The 17,992-nt window shown below is 38.3% G+C and overlaps 1 protein-coding gene across 4 annotated transcripts in view; it reads left to right on the top strand.

The window, feature by feature from the left end:
• Nucleotides 1-17,992, top strand: part of LOC149246037 (uncharacterized) — a 223,517-nt gene that overhangs the window by 114,726 nt on the left and 90,799 nt on the right. For 3 of the 4 annotated variants that reach the window (XR_016266515.1, XM_089457824.1, XM_089457822.1), the window contains 4 exons: nucleotides 15,717-15,777; nucleotides 15,908-16,030; nucleotides 16,185-16,372; nucleotides 17,917-17,985. Coding sequence is in view for 3 of the 4 variants with exons in the window: in XM_089457824.1 (XP_089313950.1) it covers nucleotides 15,717-15,777; nucleotides 15,908-16,030; nucleotides 16,185-16,372; nucleotides 17,917-17,985 (441 nt within the window). In the remaining variant the exon portion in view is untranslated. The remainder of the gene's footprint in view (nucleotides 1-15,716; nucleotides 15,778-15,907; nucleotides 16,031-16,184; nucleotides 16,373-17,916; nucleotides 17,986-17,992) is intronic. The other variant, XM_089457823.1, reaches the window with a different exon arrangement.

Below are 17,992 nucleotides of genomic sequence, written 5' to 3'. Positions count from 1 at the left end.
CACAAGCAGTTTTCTAAGCCATATGGCCTCGCATGAAGTTGTGCTTGCAGCCATATATTTTGCCTTAGCTGAGCTCAGAGCTACGGATTTCTGTTTCCTACTGCACTAGGAGGTCATTCCCGATCCAATGTTGAAACAGTACCCAGAGGTACTTTTCCGATCCACTGAACTTCCAGCCCAATCTGCGTCAGTAAATCCACTTGTTGACCACTACTGGTCAACTTCCCATGCAGTACACCCTCTTTTCTTGGCAGAAAGGGGCAGCACTTGATCGACGTGTCCGTGCCATCCTGCAGTCATCAGCAGTTTCATCATTTTAATTGTAAACCCAGTCTGCATGTATTGATTGTAAATAATCTTAGCAGATATGAGTCATGTATGTAAAATTGCCTAGGTGGACCTAACTTTCTATGATAATCTATGTCCCGGAAGGTTTTTCGTCTCACCGATCCATGGATCGGCAGAGTTTTCCTTCAAACCTGACCCCAAAGCCGGGATGCATTTTGTCATTAGAACTTTAGGAGAATCCTAGTGTGTTAATCTGCTAGATTATAGCTGTGTCGCAGAACTGGGTGATTGATGAGGGTCTGTGTTAAGTGGGTTTGTCCCCTTGAGATGTAAATTGTAAAAAGTCATCATGAAATGTGTCTTGAAGGTTGAAAATGTTTTAAATCCCCTCGTGAGTCCTAAGTCCTAGGTCCTAGGTGATGTTTCCAAAGGCTTAGTTCGATGATCCATTTAAAAAATGAAATAAAATAATAAAAATTTAAAAATTAAAAAAAATGAAATAAATAAAAAATAATAAAAAAAATTTAAAAAATTAAAAAATTAAAAAAATAATAATAAAATAATAAATAATAAAAAAAATTAATAATTTAAAAATTTAAAAAATAATAATAAAATAATAAATAATTTAAAAATTTAAAAATTTTAAAAAATGAAATAAATAAAAAATAATAAAAAAATTTAAAAATTTAAAAATTTTAAAAATAATAATAAAATAATAAATAATAAGAAATTTTAAAAATTTAAAAAATAATAATAAAAAATTAATTGAATAAATCGACGGATGAGATCAAGAGATGTCTTGATCTTCATCAACGGTCGAGATCATTTCTACATGGATCATTCGAACTAGCCGTTGGGATCATTTCCTTTATATAGGGTCTTAGCTGGTCATTTCAGATTCATTCGATCTGTGAGTCAGATACGGAAGAAGCTCTCTTGTAAATCTGTTTCTGGTTAATAAAGGAAGACTTTGGGGTCCATATCTTGCTGGTGTTACTCTCTTGGAATGCTGTGAGATCATTTCATTTTTTGCATATGTTATTTTCAGCCATTAATATTAGCTTCTTATAGAGTATTGTGAGCACAGGTATCTTGTTCACTTGCTGGGGTTTGGGTGCTGTTAGGGTTTCTGAAGTAATGGCAGGTATCTCTATTACTGTTTGAGATCAAGCAACATTTTTTCCCTCTTTGTTGACGGTTGTTTTGAGCTGTGCAGAAAACATTTTCTGAAGGAATTTTGTGGGCGTTCGGGGAAGTTCTCGGCTGAACCAGCCAACTCCCGCAAGCATTTTTTGCTGAGCCCAGTTGGATTTGATCCTGGGTCTATCATTCGGTTTATTTATTTGATTTGCATGAGAAATTTTCTGAAGTTCTTCACAGTGACAAATCTGAAATTTTCGTTTCGTTAAAATATTTCCGTTCTTATTGCTGAATCTGGCTGTTAAGGGGCCAAATCTGTAAATTAATCAGTTGTCTTAAGGTTTCAATTTTCTCTGATCTAGGGTTTCAAATTTTTTGCTTTATGCAGTTTCTATCAGGGTTTAGGGTTTTTAGGTTTCATTTTATCACATGAAAAATTTGGAAAATCATTTTTGCCAGTTGTTTTTCATGTTATATCTTAAGATCTGAATTTTTCAAGTCGAGATGCGAATATGATATCTGGTTGATAATTTACGATTCTCGTGGTGGTTTTAAGCATTTATCTTTTCGAAGTTTTCAATTGCTGGATATCATTTTGGTCATGTGATTTAGCTGATGATAGATGGTTGCTGTTCATGGTCCATGTTTCTATATCATTTAAAAAGTAATCATTTAAACATTAACTCCACAAGGCACTGGTCTATTAAATCTATAAATCCATCTAGTGCTTATCATATCGTGTATCGTGTCTCCCACCCAACTGTTTGGCAGTTGGTCTTCATTATCTCGTAGGGTCTACCCCCCTTAGCCGTGGGAGACAGGCTTAAACGGAGGGATCGGGGATTAGAGTGACAGCCCCCGGTCCGAGCGTTGTTGTGCCAATCTGCGCAACAACATTTTTTGGCGCTGTTGCCGGGGATAGAGTTTTTCTGTCCTTGGTGTTTCAACGACTTTTCATCATTCATCGTTCATCTTTTTATCATTCATTTGAGCCGGCAACGCCAACATTTTTGGCGCCGTTGCCGGGGATAGAGTTTTTCTGTTCCCGGAGTTTCATCGACATTCACCTTATCATCTTTCTCATCTCTCATTTTGAGCTGGCAAATTCAACCTTTTGGGTTATCATTTGGATCTTTTATTGCTTTATTTTTCGCCATATCAGTAGCATCTCTTCGGTCTGTTTTTTGTTTGGGTGGCGACTCCACTTTCTCATTTTTCCCAGACAAGAAGCTTTCCTCATATCTGCTTGTGGTTACTTTTTGGATCCTAGAATCAGATTCATTGTTCAAGTGGCGACTCCACTTCTCTCATCTCTTAATTTTCTTGAGCAGAAATCTCTTTCTATCATCCATTTGATCCTTCATTGTTCATCATGGATTATTCATTTAAACCATGTCATTTTACTGATAATCTCCATGATCTTCCAAAAGAGGCCGTTGGTAAATTATTTAAGTTCTCGGGTGGTGATTCGGTCACTGTTGAACAGCATTTAAACAGGTTTACTTGTGTAATGATCTTATATTGTAGATTTCCTCAATATAATCATGAAGATTTCAAGATGCGTCTATTTGTCCATTCTTTAGAGGGTGATGCCTTGAATTGGTTTAATAATTTTCCTAATGATTTTTTCACTTCTTTACAAGACATTCTCAATGCTTTTAAAGATAGATATGATAGTCCAAACAGCCTTCCTTCTGCCTCTAAAATTGTGCAACAGAATGAAAGTAATTTGATAAGAGGTCCAGCTGAAAGATCCCAAGACGATTCATCATGTCAGAATGTGTCATCCACCGGAAATATTGCAGATCAAGTTCATGATAGTGAAAAATCAGGGACAAATGACAATGAAAGGGAAGAGCAAAAGCAAATTTTACGAAATCTAATGATGCTGGTAAGGAATATGGAAATCAATCAAACTAATTATGTCAATGATGTGAAAACTTTATGCGCCCACCTGGAAAAACGTAATAGGGAGATTGAGGTCACGCAAAGTCACCATGCTAGAGAAATTGAGGCCATGAAAACTAATTATGAAACAGAAATTGGAAACATGCATAGCAAGATGTCAGTCTTAGAAGAGAATATGGTGACCATTAAAGCTGATCATGATAGGGAAATTGACTCTATGCAAAACAATTTATTAACTATGGATGAGGAAATTACTATCATAACGTTCAATCATAACAATCAGTTGGCTGACATGCAAGCGAATCATGAAGAAGAAATAAATTTTATGCAGCATTGCTTGATGGACATAAAGGAAGAGAATGTTAAAGTGATAAAAGACGTGCAAGAACACCATGCCAGACAAATCAGTGCTATAAAGGTTGAACACTCTAGTCAGATGGATGCCATTAAAATACAAGTTCAAAGGTTTCAGCAACTGACAGAGGATAAGAGAAACCAGCAAACATCAACAGATCAGGAGTCTTCTCATTTGCTGCAACAAGATTCATCTTATTATTGGGAGGTTGTTGATTCGATTGAAAGATGGTTGATTGAGGGTGATCCAGACAGATTTAAGAATGATAAAGATCATATGCAACATGAAGAAAGACATAGCACGCATATCTTACATACTTCATCTGATAGTTTTGAGACAGAAAGTACCAGGTCATCAGTAATTCAACCAGCCAGAAAGAAAAAGCGCAAGAGAAAGAAAATGAGAAGAAGATTTGATGCATCAGACGGCCGCGAGCAGCTTGATTTTCGGATAGGAAAGAGTCCTACCATATGCAAAATGGGACATGGCACATCCGACAAGCAGCCGACAGATTTGTCTGAAAGCAGGCAAATGCTCAGTATGCACTATATTGAACACATCTGATGCCATGGGGCATCCTTTGTATTGTATTTCTAACCCTACTCCTTGTTTGTTCCGCATTTTCGTTTCTGCTTTAGATAGTTAATAAATGAAGAGCTTTTGTCTTTACTATGCTTAATGTTATATGATGATTTTTGGACGGACGCTACTTATATTTTGTTTTGTGTTGTATGGATGCAGATTCTGGATTCTCACATTCCTACAGAGCAGCAACGTGTCCCCAAGTAGAGCCAGATGTTGACCACTACTGGTCAACTTCCCATGCAGTACACCCTCTTTTCTTGGCAGAAAGGGGCAGCACTTGATCGACGTGTCCGTGCCATCCTGCAGTCATCAGCAGTTTCATCATTTTAATTGTAAACTCAGTCTGCATGTATTGATTGTAAATAATCTTAGTAGATATGAGTCATGTATGTAGAATTGCCTAGGTGGACCTAACTTTCTATGATAATCTATGTCCCGGAAGGTTTTTCGTCTCACTGATCCATGGATCGACAGAGTTTTCCTTCAAACCTGACCCCAAAGCCGGGATGCATTTTGTCATTAGAACTTTAGGAGAATCCTAGTGTGTTAATCTGCTAGATTATAGCTGTGTCGCAGAACTGGGTGATTGATGAGGGTCTGTGTTAAGTGGGTTTGTCCCCTTGAGATGTAAATTGTAAAAAGTCATCATGAAATGTGTCTTGAGGGTTGAAAATGTTTTAAATCCCCTCGTGAGTTCTAAGTCCTAGGTCCTAGGTGATGTTTCCAAAGGCTTAGTTCGATGATCCATTTAAAAAATGAAATAAAATAATAAAAATTTAAAAATTTAAAAAAATGAAATAAATAAAAAATAATAAAAAAAATTTAAAAAATTTAAAAATTTAAAAAATAATAAATAATAAAAAAAATTAATAATTTAAAAATTTAAAAAATAATAATAAAATAATAAATAATTTAAAAATTTAAAAATTTTAAAAAATGAAATAAATAAAAAATAATAAAAAAAATTTAAAAATTTAAAAATTTTAAAAATAATAATAAAATAATAAATAATAAGAAATTTTAAAAATTTAAAAAATAATAATAAAAAATTAATTGAATAAATCGACGGATGAGATCAAGAGATGTCTTGATCTTCATCAACGGTCGAGATCATTTCTACATGGATCATTCGAACTAGTCGTTGGGATCATTTCCTTTATATAGGGTCTTAGCTGGTCATTTCAGATTCATTCGATCTGTGAGTCAGATACGGAAGAAGCTCTCTTGTAAATCTGTTTCTGGTTAATAAAGGAAGACTTTGGGGTCCATATCTTGCTGGTGTTACTCTCTTGGAATGCTGTGAGATCATTTCATTTTTTGCATATGTTATTTTCAGCCATTAATATTAGCTTCTTATAGAGTATTGTGAGCACAGGTATCTTGTTCACTTGCTGGGGTTTGGGTGCTGTTAGGGTTTCTGAAGTAATGGCAGGTATCTCCATTACTGTTTGAGATCAAGCAGCATTTTTGCCCTCTTTGTTGACGGTTATTTTGAGCTGTGCAGAAAACATTTTCTGAAGGAATTTTGTGGGCGTTCGGGGAAGTTCTCGGCTGAACCAGCCAACTCCCGCAAGCATTTTTTGCTGAGCCCAGTTGGATTTGATCCTGGGTCTATCATTCGGTTTATTTATTTGATTTGCATGAGAAATTTTCTGAAGTTCTTCACAGTGACAAATCTGAAATTTTCGTTTCGTTAAAATATTTCCGTTCTTATTGCTGAATCTGGCTGTTAAGGGGCCAAATCTATAAATTAATCAGTTGTCTTAAGGTTTCAATTTTCTCTGATCTAGGGTTTCAAATTTTTTGCTTTATGCAGTTTCTATCAGGGTTTAGGGTTTTTAGGTTTCATTTTATCACATGAAAAATTTGGAAAATCATTTTTGCCAGTTGTTTTTCATGTTATATCTTAAGATCTGAATTTTTCAAGTCGAGATGCGAATATGATATCTGGTTGATAATTTACGATTCTCGTGGTGGTTTTAAGCATTTATCTTTTCGAAGTTTTCAATTGCTGGATATCATTTTGGTCATGTGATTTAGCTGATGATAGATGGTTGCTGTTCATGGTCCATGTTTCTATATCATTTAAAAAGTAATCATTTAAACATTAACTCCACAAGGCACTGGTCTATTAAATCTATAAATCCATCTAGTGCTTATCATATCGTGTATCGTGTCTCCCACCCAACTGTTTGGCAGTTGGTCTTCATTATCTCGTAGGGTCTACCCCCCTTAGCCGCGGGAGACAGGCTTAAACGGAGGGATCGGGGATCAGAGTGACAGCCCCCGGTCCGAGCGTTGTTGTGCCAATCTGCGCGACAACACCACTCAATCTGATATCCTTACTGCTAGTGTACAAGAGTCCATAATCAACTATTCCCTGTATATATCTGAGAACATGTTTGGCTGCTGCCCAGTGCGCCCTCTTCGGTTCCACCATGAACTGATTGAGGGTGTTGACAACGTAGCAAATGTCTAGCCCGGTATTGACCAGATACTTCAGGGACCCTATGAGTTGCTTGTATAAGGTGGGATCAACATCCTTGTCTTCTGATGCATCAATTTTCTTCCAGTTGGTGGTCATTGGAGTAACCATGGGTCTACAATCCTGCATCTTGAATCTCTTCAGAATTTCTGTAGTATATCTCCCTTGTCCAACGAAGATCTCCCCCTTTTGTTGCCAAACTTCCAACCCCAGGAAATAATGCATTTGTCCCAAATCCTTCATGTCAAATTTTGTGGCTAGATTCTTCTTGCAGTCCCCGATGAGCTTGGATGATCTTGTCAAGAAGAGATCATCCACATATAATACTAGGATTAGGGGTTCATTCTCTACAACTAGATAGTATAGATTTGGATCTGCATCGCTCTTGACAAATCACATCTTCTGCAAGTAACCATAAATTCGACCATACCATGCTCTAGGTGGCTGTTTTAGCCCATACAGGGTTTTCTTCAATCTGCATACATGAGACTTCTTCTCATGTGTCTCAAAGCCTTCTGGCTGTTCAATCTATACCTCCTCTTCTATCACCTCATTCAGGAATGCCGTTTTGACATCTATCTGATGAATCCCCCACCCCATCTTTGCTACAAGAGATATTACAGTTCTAATAGATGTATACCTGGCTACTGGGGTGAAGGTCTTTTTGTAGTCAATTCCGTCCTTCTAAGCATACCCCTTAGCCACAAACCTAGCTTTGTATTTTTCCACATTGTCGTCTGCAACGTATTTAATCTTGTAGATCCATCTCGAACCTACCACTGATCTGTGTTGAGGCTTCGACAGTACTTCCCAGACATCATTCACCATTGTGGAATTGTATTCCTCTACCATTGCATCCAACCAAACCTGATGTTGAGTAGCTTCCTGTAAACTGACAGGCTCCCCATCCTGAGCTACTAATGCTTGATATCCATCTGGCTGTTTTCGCTCCCTTTTATTGTTTCTTGGTGCACCGATGAAATCCTCTACATCTTGCAGAATCTGACGAAGTTCCTGTTGGAAATAATACTGAGAGGGGGGGTGAATCAGTATTATCAAATCAATTATTTTTCATTTCACAATCAGATTTGTATACGCTACTTCAGTTATGAGAAACTGCGTATATACGCTACTGCGTTTAAGGCAACCAACGTATATCAGTAAACTTATGATTCGTTAAATGTTGATCTTTATTCAGTGCATCAGAACTTCATTAACCAGAAGAACAGTAAACAGGTGCAATAAAACATAACAGATCATCACACACATGGACACAAGATATAAGGTGGAAACCCAATGTGGGTGAAAACCACCTGCTGCAATTCGTCTCTATCTTCTTTTAATAAGAAACTTCTTTTTACAATATTTTTGTACTGGTGCAGTCTTATACCAGTACACAGGCTTCTACCTGCAGAAGGCTACAACCTTCTCTCGTTCTCCAGCTTCTCCTGGAAGGGAGCTACAACCCCCTTAGCTCTTGTACTAGCTGATGTACTAGTACGTAGGTGCTGACCTACAGAAGGCTACAACCTTCTCTTTTCTTCCAGGGACCACGTTTCATAAATTTTCAGACTGGATCCGTCAATAACATCAATCAAACATCAAATCTATCTGCATCAATCAATCTCCTTGCACCAACCAAAACTGAATCAAACAATCACTTCTCTGAATGCTGTAACCAGAATACAATAACAGTAACCAGACACCAATCCTGAACCCAGAATACTGCAGCAATAAATAGAAGTAGCTAAAACATATTTTATGAGATGTACGCTACTTCAAGATGAAGAACCTGCGTGCATACGCTTCTGTATTAAGGCAAACCGGCGTATACGCTGTTTTGAATTACTGAACCGACGTGTATACGCACCTCTGTTGTGCCGAACCTGCATACAGATCTATAAAAGATAATTTTCCCTTTTCAAATATTCAGACATTAGTTATACCCAGATCATCAGATTTATAGATCAAGTCATGCGCCAAATATAATAGATCAAAATCACACAGAGATACTACTATTCAAGCCTTAAGATCTTGACCCAAAAACTTATCCTTCTAGCGCTCAGGTTCCTCCTTGGTTCAGATCCAGCTATGCACCATAACCCAATGACCAATATTCTAGATCTTGCTCTTCATAAGATATCCAATACTTGAGTGAATGCCTTGCCTAATGATCTCCTTCCCCTTTTATAGTCGTAGGCCTTACTCAATACCATACAAAACCATAGAGAATCAATACCATGGACCCAATACTTGGGTTCAACACTTCGGACGAGATACCATGGTCCAAACCATAGGTCCAAATACCAAGGACTAAATACCATGGACCAAAAATAATTTTTCCCACATGTATGCGCTTTTCCTTGCATGAAAGTGCGTGCATATGTATACGCGCCTTTTGATCATCGAACCCGCGTGTATACGTGCCTTTTGATCGTCGAACCCGCGTATATACGCTATTTGGTTAAGAGGAACCTGCGTATATCTCTTTTTCTTTCATTCTGAGACCCTGAACTGTGATCTATCATTTGAGTGAGTTGCCATCAAGGATAACCCCTATGTCATAGCGCCAAACCTATGTCATAATGCCAATAGTTCCCTGCTCGTTCTTCCTCAAGTAGCAAGTGCTTCTGTTAGCTCCTCCTCCTATGATTCTTCCTGATCCGAGGATGAATTCTTTATTTCCGTTGGTTGAAGTGGTTTGACCAACGACTCATCTTTTGACTACTCCTCAGAAGGCATTTCTCGAGATTTTCTGAAGGCCCTATCCTCCATGAACTTCACATCTCGTCGAACTACTACCTTCCTGCTACTTGGAAGATAGATTCTGTATGCCTTAGCGTTCTCGCTATATCCCACTAGATATCCTTTCTCTGTAGTTTGATCCAACTTCTTCATCTTTTCCTTAGGTATGCGACAATATGCTAAGCTCTCAAATATCCTGAAATGATTGACTTCAGGTGTCTTCCTTGTGAAGACCTTCTCTGGGGTAATTTTGCCCAATGCCCAATAAGGAGTTCTATTTTGAACATAGACTGTCTTGTTGCACGCTTCTGCCCACAAGAATTTTGGCATATCCTGATCATACATCATGGCCCTAGCTGCTTCGACGATAGTCCTGTTCTTTCTTTTTGCTATTCCATTCTGCTCCGGATTGTAAGGAGCTGTCCACTCTCTTTTGATGCCCTCCTTAGCGCAAAAATCAGTGAAGTCCTTATCGACATACTCTCCACCATTATCTGAGCGCAAAACTTTTATTTTCTTCCCTGTCAGGTTCTCCACCAGAGCCTTGAACTCTTTGAATCGACAGAAAACCTTGTCCTTGGTTTTCAGAAAATAAATCCAAGTTTTCCTTGAGTGGTCATCAATGAAGGTGACGAAGTACTCGACACCACTAAGAGCTTTAGTGGACATAGGTCCGCAGATATCTGAGTGTATCAATCCTAGTACACTCTTGGCCCTGTTTTTACTTCTAGGAAATGTCGCTTTGGCATACTTTCCTAGAGCACATCCTCTGCATACATCATCTTGTTCTGTACTAAGATCCGGAACTCCTGTTACAGTTTTCCTGAGAATTCTTAGAGCCCCATGGTGCAAATGTCCCATTCTTCTGTGCCATAGTTCATTCAAATCCTTGTCTCCATGACTGCCTATCAGTGCCATTGGTGATTCTAGTTGTAATCTATACAACCTATTACTTCTGATCCCGATCTGCACTTTCTTTTTCCAGCTCGGGTGTTTGACGCATACTTTCTCCTTGATGAAGAAAATGTTATAGTCCTTGCCTTGAAGTTGCGATACGGAAAGTAAGTTTATCCACATTCTTGGTACATGCAGTACGTTGGTAGCACGAAATTGCTCTCTTGTTTCTGTTTGAAAAACTATGGTACCCCTCCCTACTGGAGTACACTTTGCCTTATTCCCCATGGTGATCTGAAAATTCATCATTTCCTCCTGATAATCTAAGAAACATTCTTGGATTCCCGTCATATGCTAGGAGGCTCCACTGTGTATATACCATACCTCTGATGATGCAGAGCTTGTCACACAAGCAACTTCTTCTTCCAATCTGGAAGCCAACATAGAAAAATCGAAATTACTGTCTCTTGTGCAATTTTCTAAAAATTTGTGCGAGTCTCCTGACGTAGATGCCTCTGCATCATGGTCTCGACCCATAATTGATTTCCCTTCCTGTCTCTAATTACTTGCTCTGATACCATGTGAAAATTCTGTTACTGCAACAACTGATTTATTTTACCTACTTATTTTCCAATAAGTTATCTACAAAAACCCTTTAGTAAACATTAAAATAAATTCTGCTGTAGACATCACACCATAATACAGAAACAAATACATGCACAAGAATCAAACACATCAACACAGATACTTTCGGACAATTGTCCCCGGAAAAACCCAATGTGGGAAAACCGGTGCAGCAGAGGAGGATTTTATTATTTAGCTATTCTTGAGTACAACTAGGTGCCAAACTGGCTTACTCAATAGATATAAATTCTCCAACACCCTCCTCCAGACTCAGCGTTAGACTTGCTGGCCTCTGCGCAGCTCCCAGACCCTCTGCATTAGCTCCTGCGTCTCTGCGTCAACACCGGGCCTCTTTGCGTCGCCCACGCAGGCCCTCCAATGACTGCGCAATCCTGCTGCCTCTATGTCTGCCTCTCTAATCTCCGCGTTGATCTTTTAGTGTTGTTCCTACCTCTCTGATCCGTACTCGTTACCTCTTGCTGCAATCTAGAGCACTAGTTTGAATTTCTCAGCAAACCCTGCTCTAGAAATCGAACTCACTGGTCTCCCTCAGTGTGTTTTCCAACTGACCCTCAAGCCTCTTCTTATACCTTTCCTGTTGGTCCTTCAACGGCCGAGATTACATCTCTAATCAATGGCTAAGATTAGATTTGGCTTAATCTATGTCTTTTGGAACCTTCTAACTCAGTTTTATATTAGTACCCATTAATATTTTATTTTTCCTAAGTTTAGACTTAGGAACTCCATTAAAAATATTAATTATTTTAATATCTCCTAAACCAAGTAGAATCTACCCAAACCATTTCTGGGTCTTGGAGATCTCATGTGCTTTAGCCTCTCCACTAATTTTCATGGCTAGAGCACATCCGATGCTACCCCAAATCAACATTTTGGATGCTTCTTAGTTGCAGTTGCAACAACAACAAATAAGAGGGATTTGTAGTGCAAATTAACAGTTCGCAGCGATATAGCAGCATCAGCAGCGTCAGAGTTGCACAGTAGTTAGTGGGCAGCAACAGCTAGACATCAACTGCATGACAAAAGGTGATACAAAGACAGGGTGTTGTGACAAGATGTGCAACACTAGAGAGAACACAATCCTCACTAAGAGGGAGTGTTAGTTTCTATAGCATCGGATGTGTTCTAGCCACGAAATTTGACGGAGAGGCTAGAATACATGAGATCTCCAAAACCCAAAAATCGTTTCTGGAAATTCCACTTAGAGATGACTTAATTAGATTATTAGCCTATTTTTTAATGTTTCCTAAGTCTGAACTTAGAAAAACTGGTTAATTAATTAGAATTTATTAAGTCAAGGTGAGAATTCTCTAGAAACTCACACGGATCAATCCAGAAATTATCTGAGCCATCGATTAAGATTTAATCTTGGTTGTTGAAGTCCCAACAGGAAGATATAAAGGATTGATGTGGTGATGGAGAATACACTAGAGTCACTTGAGAGGTTCGATTTCTAAGCAGATCGATTTGCAGAGTAGCAGCAGTCAGTTGTCGGAGAAAGTCAGAGATCGAAGTGGTGAAAGAGGGCCAGAGACAATGAAACTGGAGGAAGATTTCCAGATCTGGTGAGTGCATTTGCAGAGAGGCAGAAGAGTCATAGAGAGGCTGATGTTAGGGCAGCGTAGTAGCCTCTAGAGGCAATTTCAATTATGCTAGGGAAAAGCTGGGTTTCAGTGCCAGAGGCTGGACAGAGGTTCCAGGGGCCAGGAGAAACATTTTCCTAGATAGTAGCAAACTAGACGACTTTAGGAGAGGCTATTGATTTTTGGTAGCATCAGATGTGCTCTAGCCATGAAAACTGGTGGAGAGGCTAAGGCACATGAGATCTCCAAGACCCAGAAATCGTTTGGGGAAATTCCACCCAGATGGAGAGATATTAAAATAATTAATATTTTTAATGGAGTTCCTATGTATAAACGTAGGAAAATAAAAATATTATGTATATTAATACAATATGGGTGAGAAAGTTCTAAATAATGATGATTAAGCCAGATCTAATCTTAGCCGTTGATTGGGGACTTAATCTTGGCCGTTGAATCGTCAACATGAAAAGTATAAGAAGAGGCTTGAGGGTCAGTTGGAGACAGACCAAGACACCAAGAGAGATCAATTAGTTCGATTTTCTGGGGCGAGGTTTGCTGAGAAAATCGAACTAGTGATCAGTTGCAGTGAGAGGCAGTTTGGTAGTAGGCCGAAGAATACATCTCAAAGAGGCAGCAGAGTGCCGGAAGAGGCAACATGTTAGGTCCCTATAATACTAGTGATTCCCCCATTACTATTGTCATTGTAGCCCTTATTGTTATTGTTGTGACCCTATTGTCCCCATATTGTTATTATTGTGCCCCATAGAAGCCCACTATTATTATTGTTGTGCCCTTATATTATTATTGTTATGTTGGCTTTGATTATATTGTGACCCCTTAGACTCCTATATATAGAAAGGAGGTCTTGTCATTTGTATCATCCAAGAATTGTTCATTTGTGTAATGTAAAGGAGGTTACCCTCTCGAAGAGGCTGATTTTGAAGTCGCTGATATATCTTTTCTTCTATTTTGCGAGTTGGTTACATAACATGCAGATCCTAGGAGGGCTGACACAGAGGCAACAAGGGTTGACGCAGAGGCTGAGGAGGCCAGCGCAGAGGACGCAGAGGGCCAAGAGGCTGATGCAGAAGCCGTAGAGGCTAACGCAGAAGTCGTAGAGGCTGACGTGGTTGACACAGAGGGCTTCAAAGGCTGTGCTGAGGTGATTCAGTGGGACAGATTGAGCGCTGATTGGTTGATGCAAACCCAAAGAGGGTGACGTAGTCCCTAAGAGGGTGACGCAGTTCCAGAGAGTGCATGGAGCAGCTTTCGCTGTCCAGCACAAGGAATAGTCGGAGTCACTGTGGGATCGTTCATCCAGTTGCTGATCAGCGGGAATATCTGTCTCTGAATAGAAGTATTGCTTCCAAGGAAATTCTTTGAAGGGTGAGCCATTTCTGGCACTCTAGTTGTATTCAAAATTTTCTTACTAATAAAACTTTCTATATGCTGCACTGGTTTTCCCGCATTAGGTTTTTTCAGGGACGATTGTCCAAAAATAACGGTGTCCTTTATGTTGTCTCAGTTTATTTCAGTTGCTAATCTGTATATTTGTGAAGGCTGCTATTGTGTTTATTTCGATGTTTATATGATTAAATAACTTGTTAATGTAAAGAACAAGTAGGAGATAATAAACTAGAAATAACAGTAGGGATTTCTGATGTGTTAGATTTAGAAATTTTCACAGATGCTGATTAGACTAAGCACAGAAGGGATTGTGCTAGGGTGGCGCAGAGCCAATGTAGAGGAAGTTTGGACAACTCACTTAGAGCTGCAGTCAGAGCCTGGATTTGCCTGTGGGGTGAGGAAAATTCCTCACTAGATTTTTGCTAGTTATTTCTCTATAGGATTTCCAGTATTCGACATCCAGATTGTACTTAGATTATTTCATTGCTGCTTAATAATAAAACCCTCATCTGCTGCACCGGTTTTCCCAAGTTGGGTTTTTCCGGGGACATTGGTCCAAAAATAACTGTGTTATTTTATGTGTGTGTGTTAGGATTTCTTCTAGCGTTTATTCTTCTGCAGTTTTATTTGTGTAGGTTGCAGTGTGAGTTATTCAGTATTTGCTATAGGAAACAATAAATAAATTGTTAAATTTAATTAACAATTAGGAGAATAATTTCCAGTTGCTGCAATAGGATTCGGGTTTCTGAATTTTCACAGTGATAGATAGCAATCAACTTGAAGATGGGACTTGAAACGAGGGAAAGATGGAAGATGATAAATATGGATTACCATGTGCACACAACACAATCAGTGCCTCCTATTTGTGCCTCTCCTGGACAATGGAAAGAAAAACCTCAAAGAACGTCACACTAGACTAGGGGCTAGGGATAACCACCAAGGTGAAGCATGGGAACAAGAATGCAACCAAAAGTGGTCTATCATCCAACTCAACCTGTGATCCATACTAAAATAAGCATCAGTTGAAAGCACTTGATTACAAAAATGGTTAATGTACCTTATAATGGATGACCCACCTTCATGTGATAAGTAGGCTAAATGTCATAAAGCACTGACTGGAGCATGGATGGAGAGCCTTTGATGGTAGCTATCTGCAGATCAAATAGGGCTGTTGGCTGGCAAGCTGAGCATAATAGGAGAAAAGTTTTCTCCTAGAGGCCATCCACTTGGGTGTGTAATAGGTACCTCTGTTGAATTTTAGGTTCATGAAGGTCATATGTTAAAACCTTTAGGTTTTATGTTGGACTGATATTGGTTTTGTATACTTTTGGAAAAGAGATCCCAGGTTTGAATCTGATGTACAGTACATTGTCATCTAACCTTGTTTGTTCTGTGTTCTTTACGTTTTAGGTAGCAGTTTATTTCAGCATCCTTCTAAATATAAATTGAAAGATCAGACTGGAATACCAGGATTTGTGCATATATTTTTATAAATATTCACTTAGCAATGCATTGTTTTCTTGTTTTGCATGGACTTTTTTCCTAGATGAACTTGTTATTGTTTTTGGATACTACATATTTTTTTGTACCATCCAAAAGACTCGTTAGTCATAATACCAATATCATTATATGTGATCATATATATACTAAAAGTTTCCCGTGAAAATAAATGTTCTATGCTCAGCTGCAGGCAAATATGGATCCAAAACATAGGGATAAAGTTGCATTTGTTCGAGTTTGTTCAGGTTTGCATATTGATTCCTGAATATTGCATGATGCAATTTTACTTTTATTTTTACTGATTGATAGATAAAGTAGTAAGAGACTAACCATTTGATCCTAAGTTACATTGTCATTTCCTTGCTGCTTAAGCAGGTCAGTTTAGCAAGGGCATGAAAGTTCAGCTGGCACGTACTGGCAAAACAATCACTTTGACAAGGCCACAGAAATTGTTTGCTCAGAGCAGAGCAACAATGGAGGTCGGATTTGCTGGTGATGGTAAGTGTTTTTGTTCTATTCTTCAGTTAAGGGACATGCCTGAATTTGGTTTATTGCTGAGATCTGATAACTGTTTGCAACCATTGGCTACTGCAGACTTTGCTGATTGACATTCTTACATTATGCATGTTGTTGTTGGTTGAATTTTTTACAGTTATTGGACTGAACAACCCGAACACTTTCTGCATTGGTGATACTGTCTATACTGGTCCTAGAGTGTCTTTTCCAGGCATTCCTTCATTCTCCCCAGACATATTCTGTAATTTACGTAATACAAACCCCTCAAAATATAAACAGTTCCAGAAGGGTCTTCATGAATTGGTTGGTGAAGGTGCTGTTCAGGTGCAATCAAGTCCTCCATAAATTCATTTTCGTACTGTTAATTTATCTTCATAACAAAATGATAATCATATATGTAGTCGACATTTGTATAGTTGCCGTTGCAATGTTTCACATCTGAAAGAAGTTAGTATCTTAAATAGTTTAGTAATCCAGCTTTTGAAACTGATGTTACATTCTTTTTTGCTTGATATTTAGAATTCCGACACTTTGAAATTTTAAATGATAATTCATACAGAAGGCACGAGGTGGTGTTGTAGACCCTATTTCAGTCAATCCAGTCGTTTGAGAATTAAAAATTCAAATCAATGGTTTTTTCCCCTTTTTTGAAAAATATGTCATATATCTACTTTAAAGTATTTCCAAACAGCAAATGAAAATTGTGGAAGGGTATATACAGTGGAACTGATATCCACATCCTCAAGGCTACTACTTACTAGTGCAGAAATAGAAACAGAATAAGCTATTGCATCTTTCGTCAGTAAACACCTTTGGTTAATGATTAGTGACATATCTCATACTGCCACATGGGACAAAAGCAGGCAAAGAACTGACCTCATGCACGAAAACAAACCTCTACCTGATCTTCCAAAGGGTAAATGGAGCATAAACTCTTAGGCACTGCCAAATCCCAATGAAAGATGATAGATCCAGATAGCTACAACTGCCAAACAGGGCAGCCCACGAGTGAATCATTCCCTAAAGGAGAATTAGTCACTGATCCTTGATATGCTTCCAACAACTCTTCGCTAACAATTCTAGAAGATATTCTTCACCATCTTGAAGTGCTGATAAAAGTACAGAGACCATCAGAACACTCACTCTTTGCTAACCTAGCCTTAGAGGGGATCCCTAGTTCAGCTATCCTGTACATTTTCTCTTGTAATATAAGACATATTTTTCCAGATAAAAAAAGATATTCCATGACCAAAGTTGAGCTTATGATTTCTGGGATGGGTGCAACAGTCAGATCTACTTCAAAAGTGATGGGTATAGTTGCCAGTTTTTTACACTTGCATCAAAATAACAAAGAAATGAGATAGATGTCATGGATGATTATAATTAACTTGAATTGATTGTTCTAAACAAACACAAAGATGATATGTGACATAGTTATCTATAAAGTTCGTATATACGAGCCTTTCAGCTATTGCAAAGCCTCAACCATTTTTTGAATGGTTGGAATATGAATTGTGATGCAATTCTCAAAGAACTTATTTTTCCCCGAGTTGAAATAAGTTCTGCCCCATGGTATTGAAAATGCATAATCCTTAACTGAAGCACAGCCCATATTGCCTGTCATTGTCTTTCCCATATTTATTTTCAATACCTGTAATTTATCCTAATATTAATAAAATGCCCCATCCTTTACTTCTGTGATTGAGGATTTCATGTATTTGTTAGCACTCTTCTATATTTTTATACCATGCATCTTTTTCTCACCATTATGATCATAAACCTTCTGCATTTGTTAAGCATGGTTATCTTATTTCTGAACAGATTCTTTTGGTACCAGTTTAACGAATATAGTTTGGTGATTATTCCAGGTTCTCTACTCAGTGGTTTCGGCCAAAACAGATCCTATCTTGGCAGCAATTGGCCAACTTCAGTTTGAGGTATTAG

The sequence above is a fragment of the Pinus tabuliformis genome, chromosome 7, assembly GCF_031772625.1.
Source record: "Pinus tabuliformis cultivar Carrire ecotype Pingquan chromosome 7, CPIR1, whole genome shotgun sequence".
Taxonomy (NCBI): Eukaryota; Viridiplantae; Streptophyta; class Pinopsida; order Pinales; family Pinaceae; genus Pinus; species Pinus tabuliformis.
The sequence above is the reverse complement of the archived record's forward strand: the minus strand, read 5'-3'. Positions and strand labels throughout refer to the sequence as shown.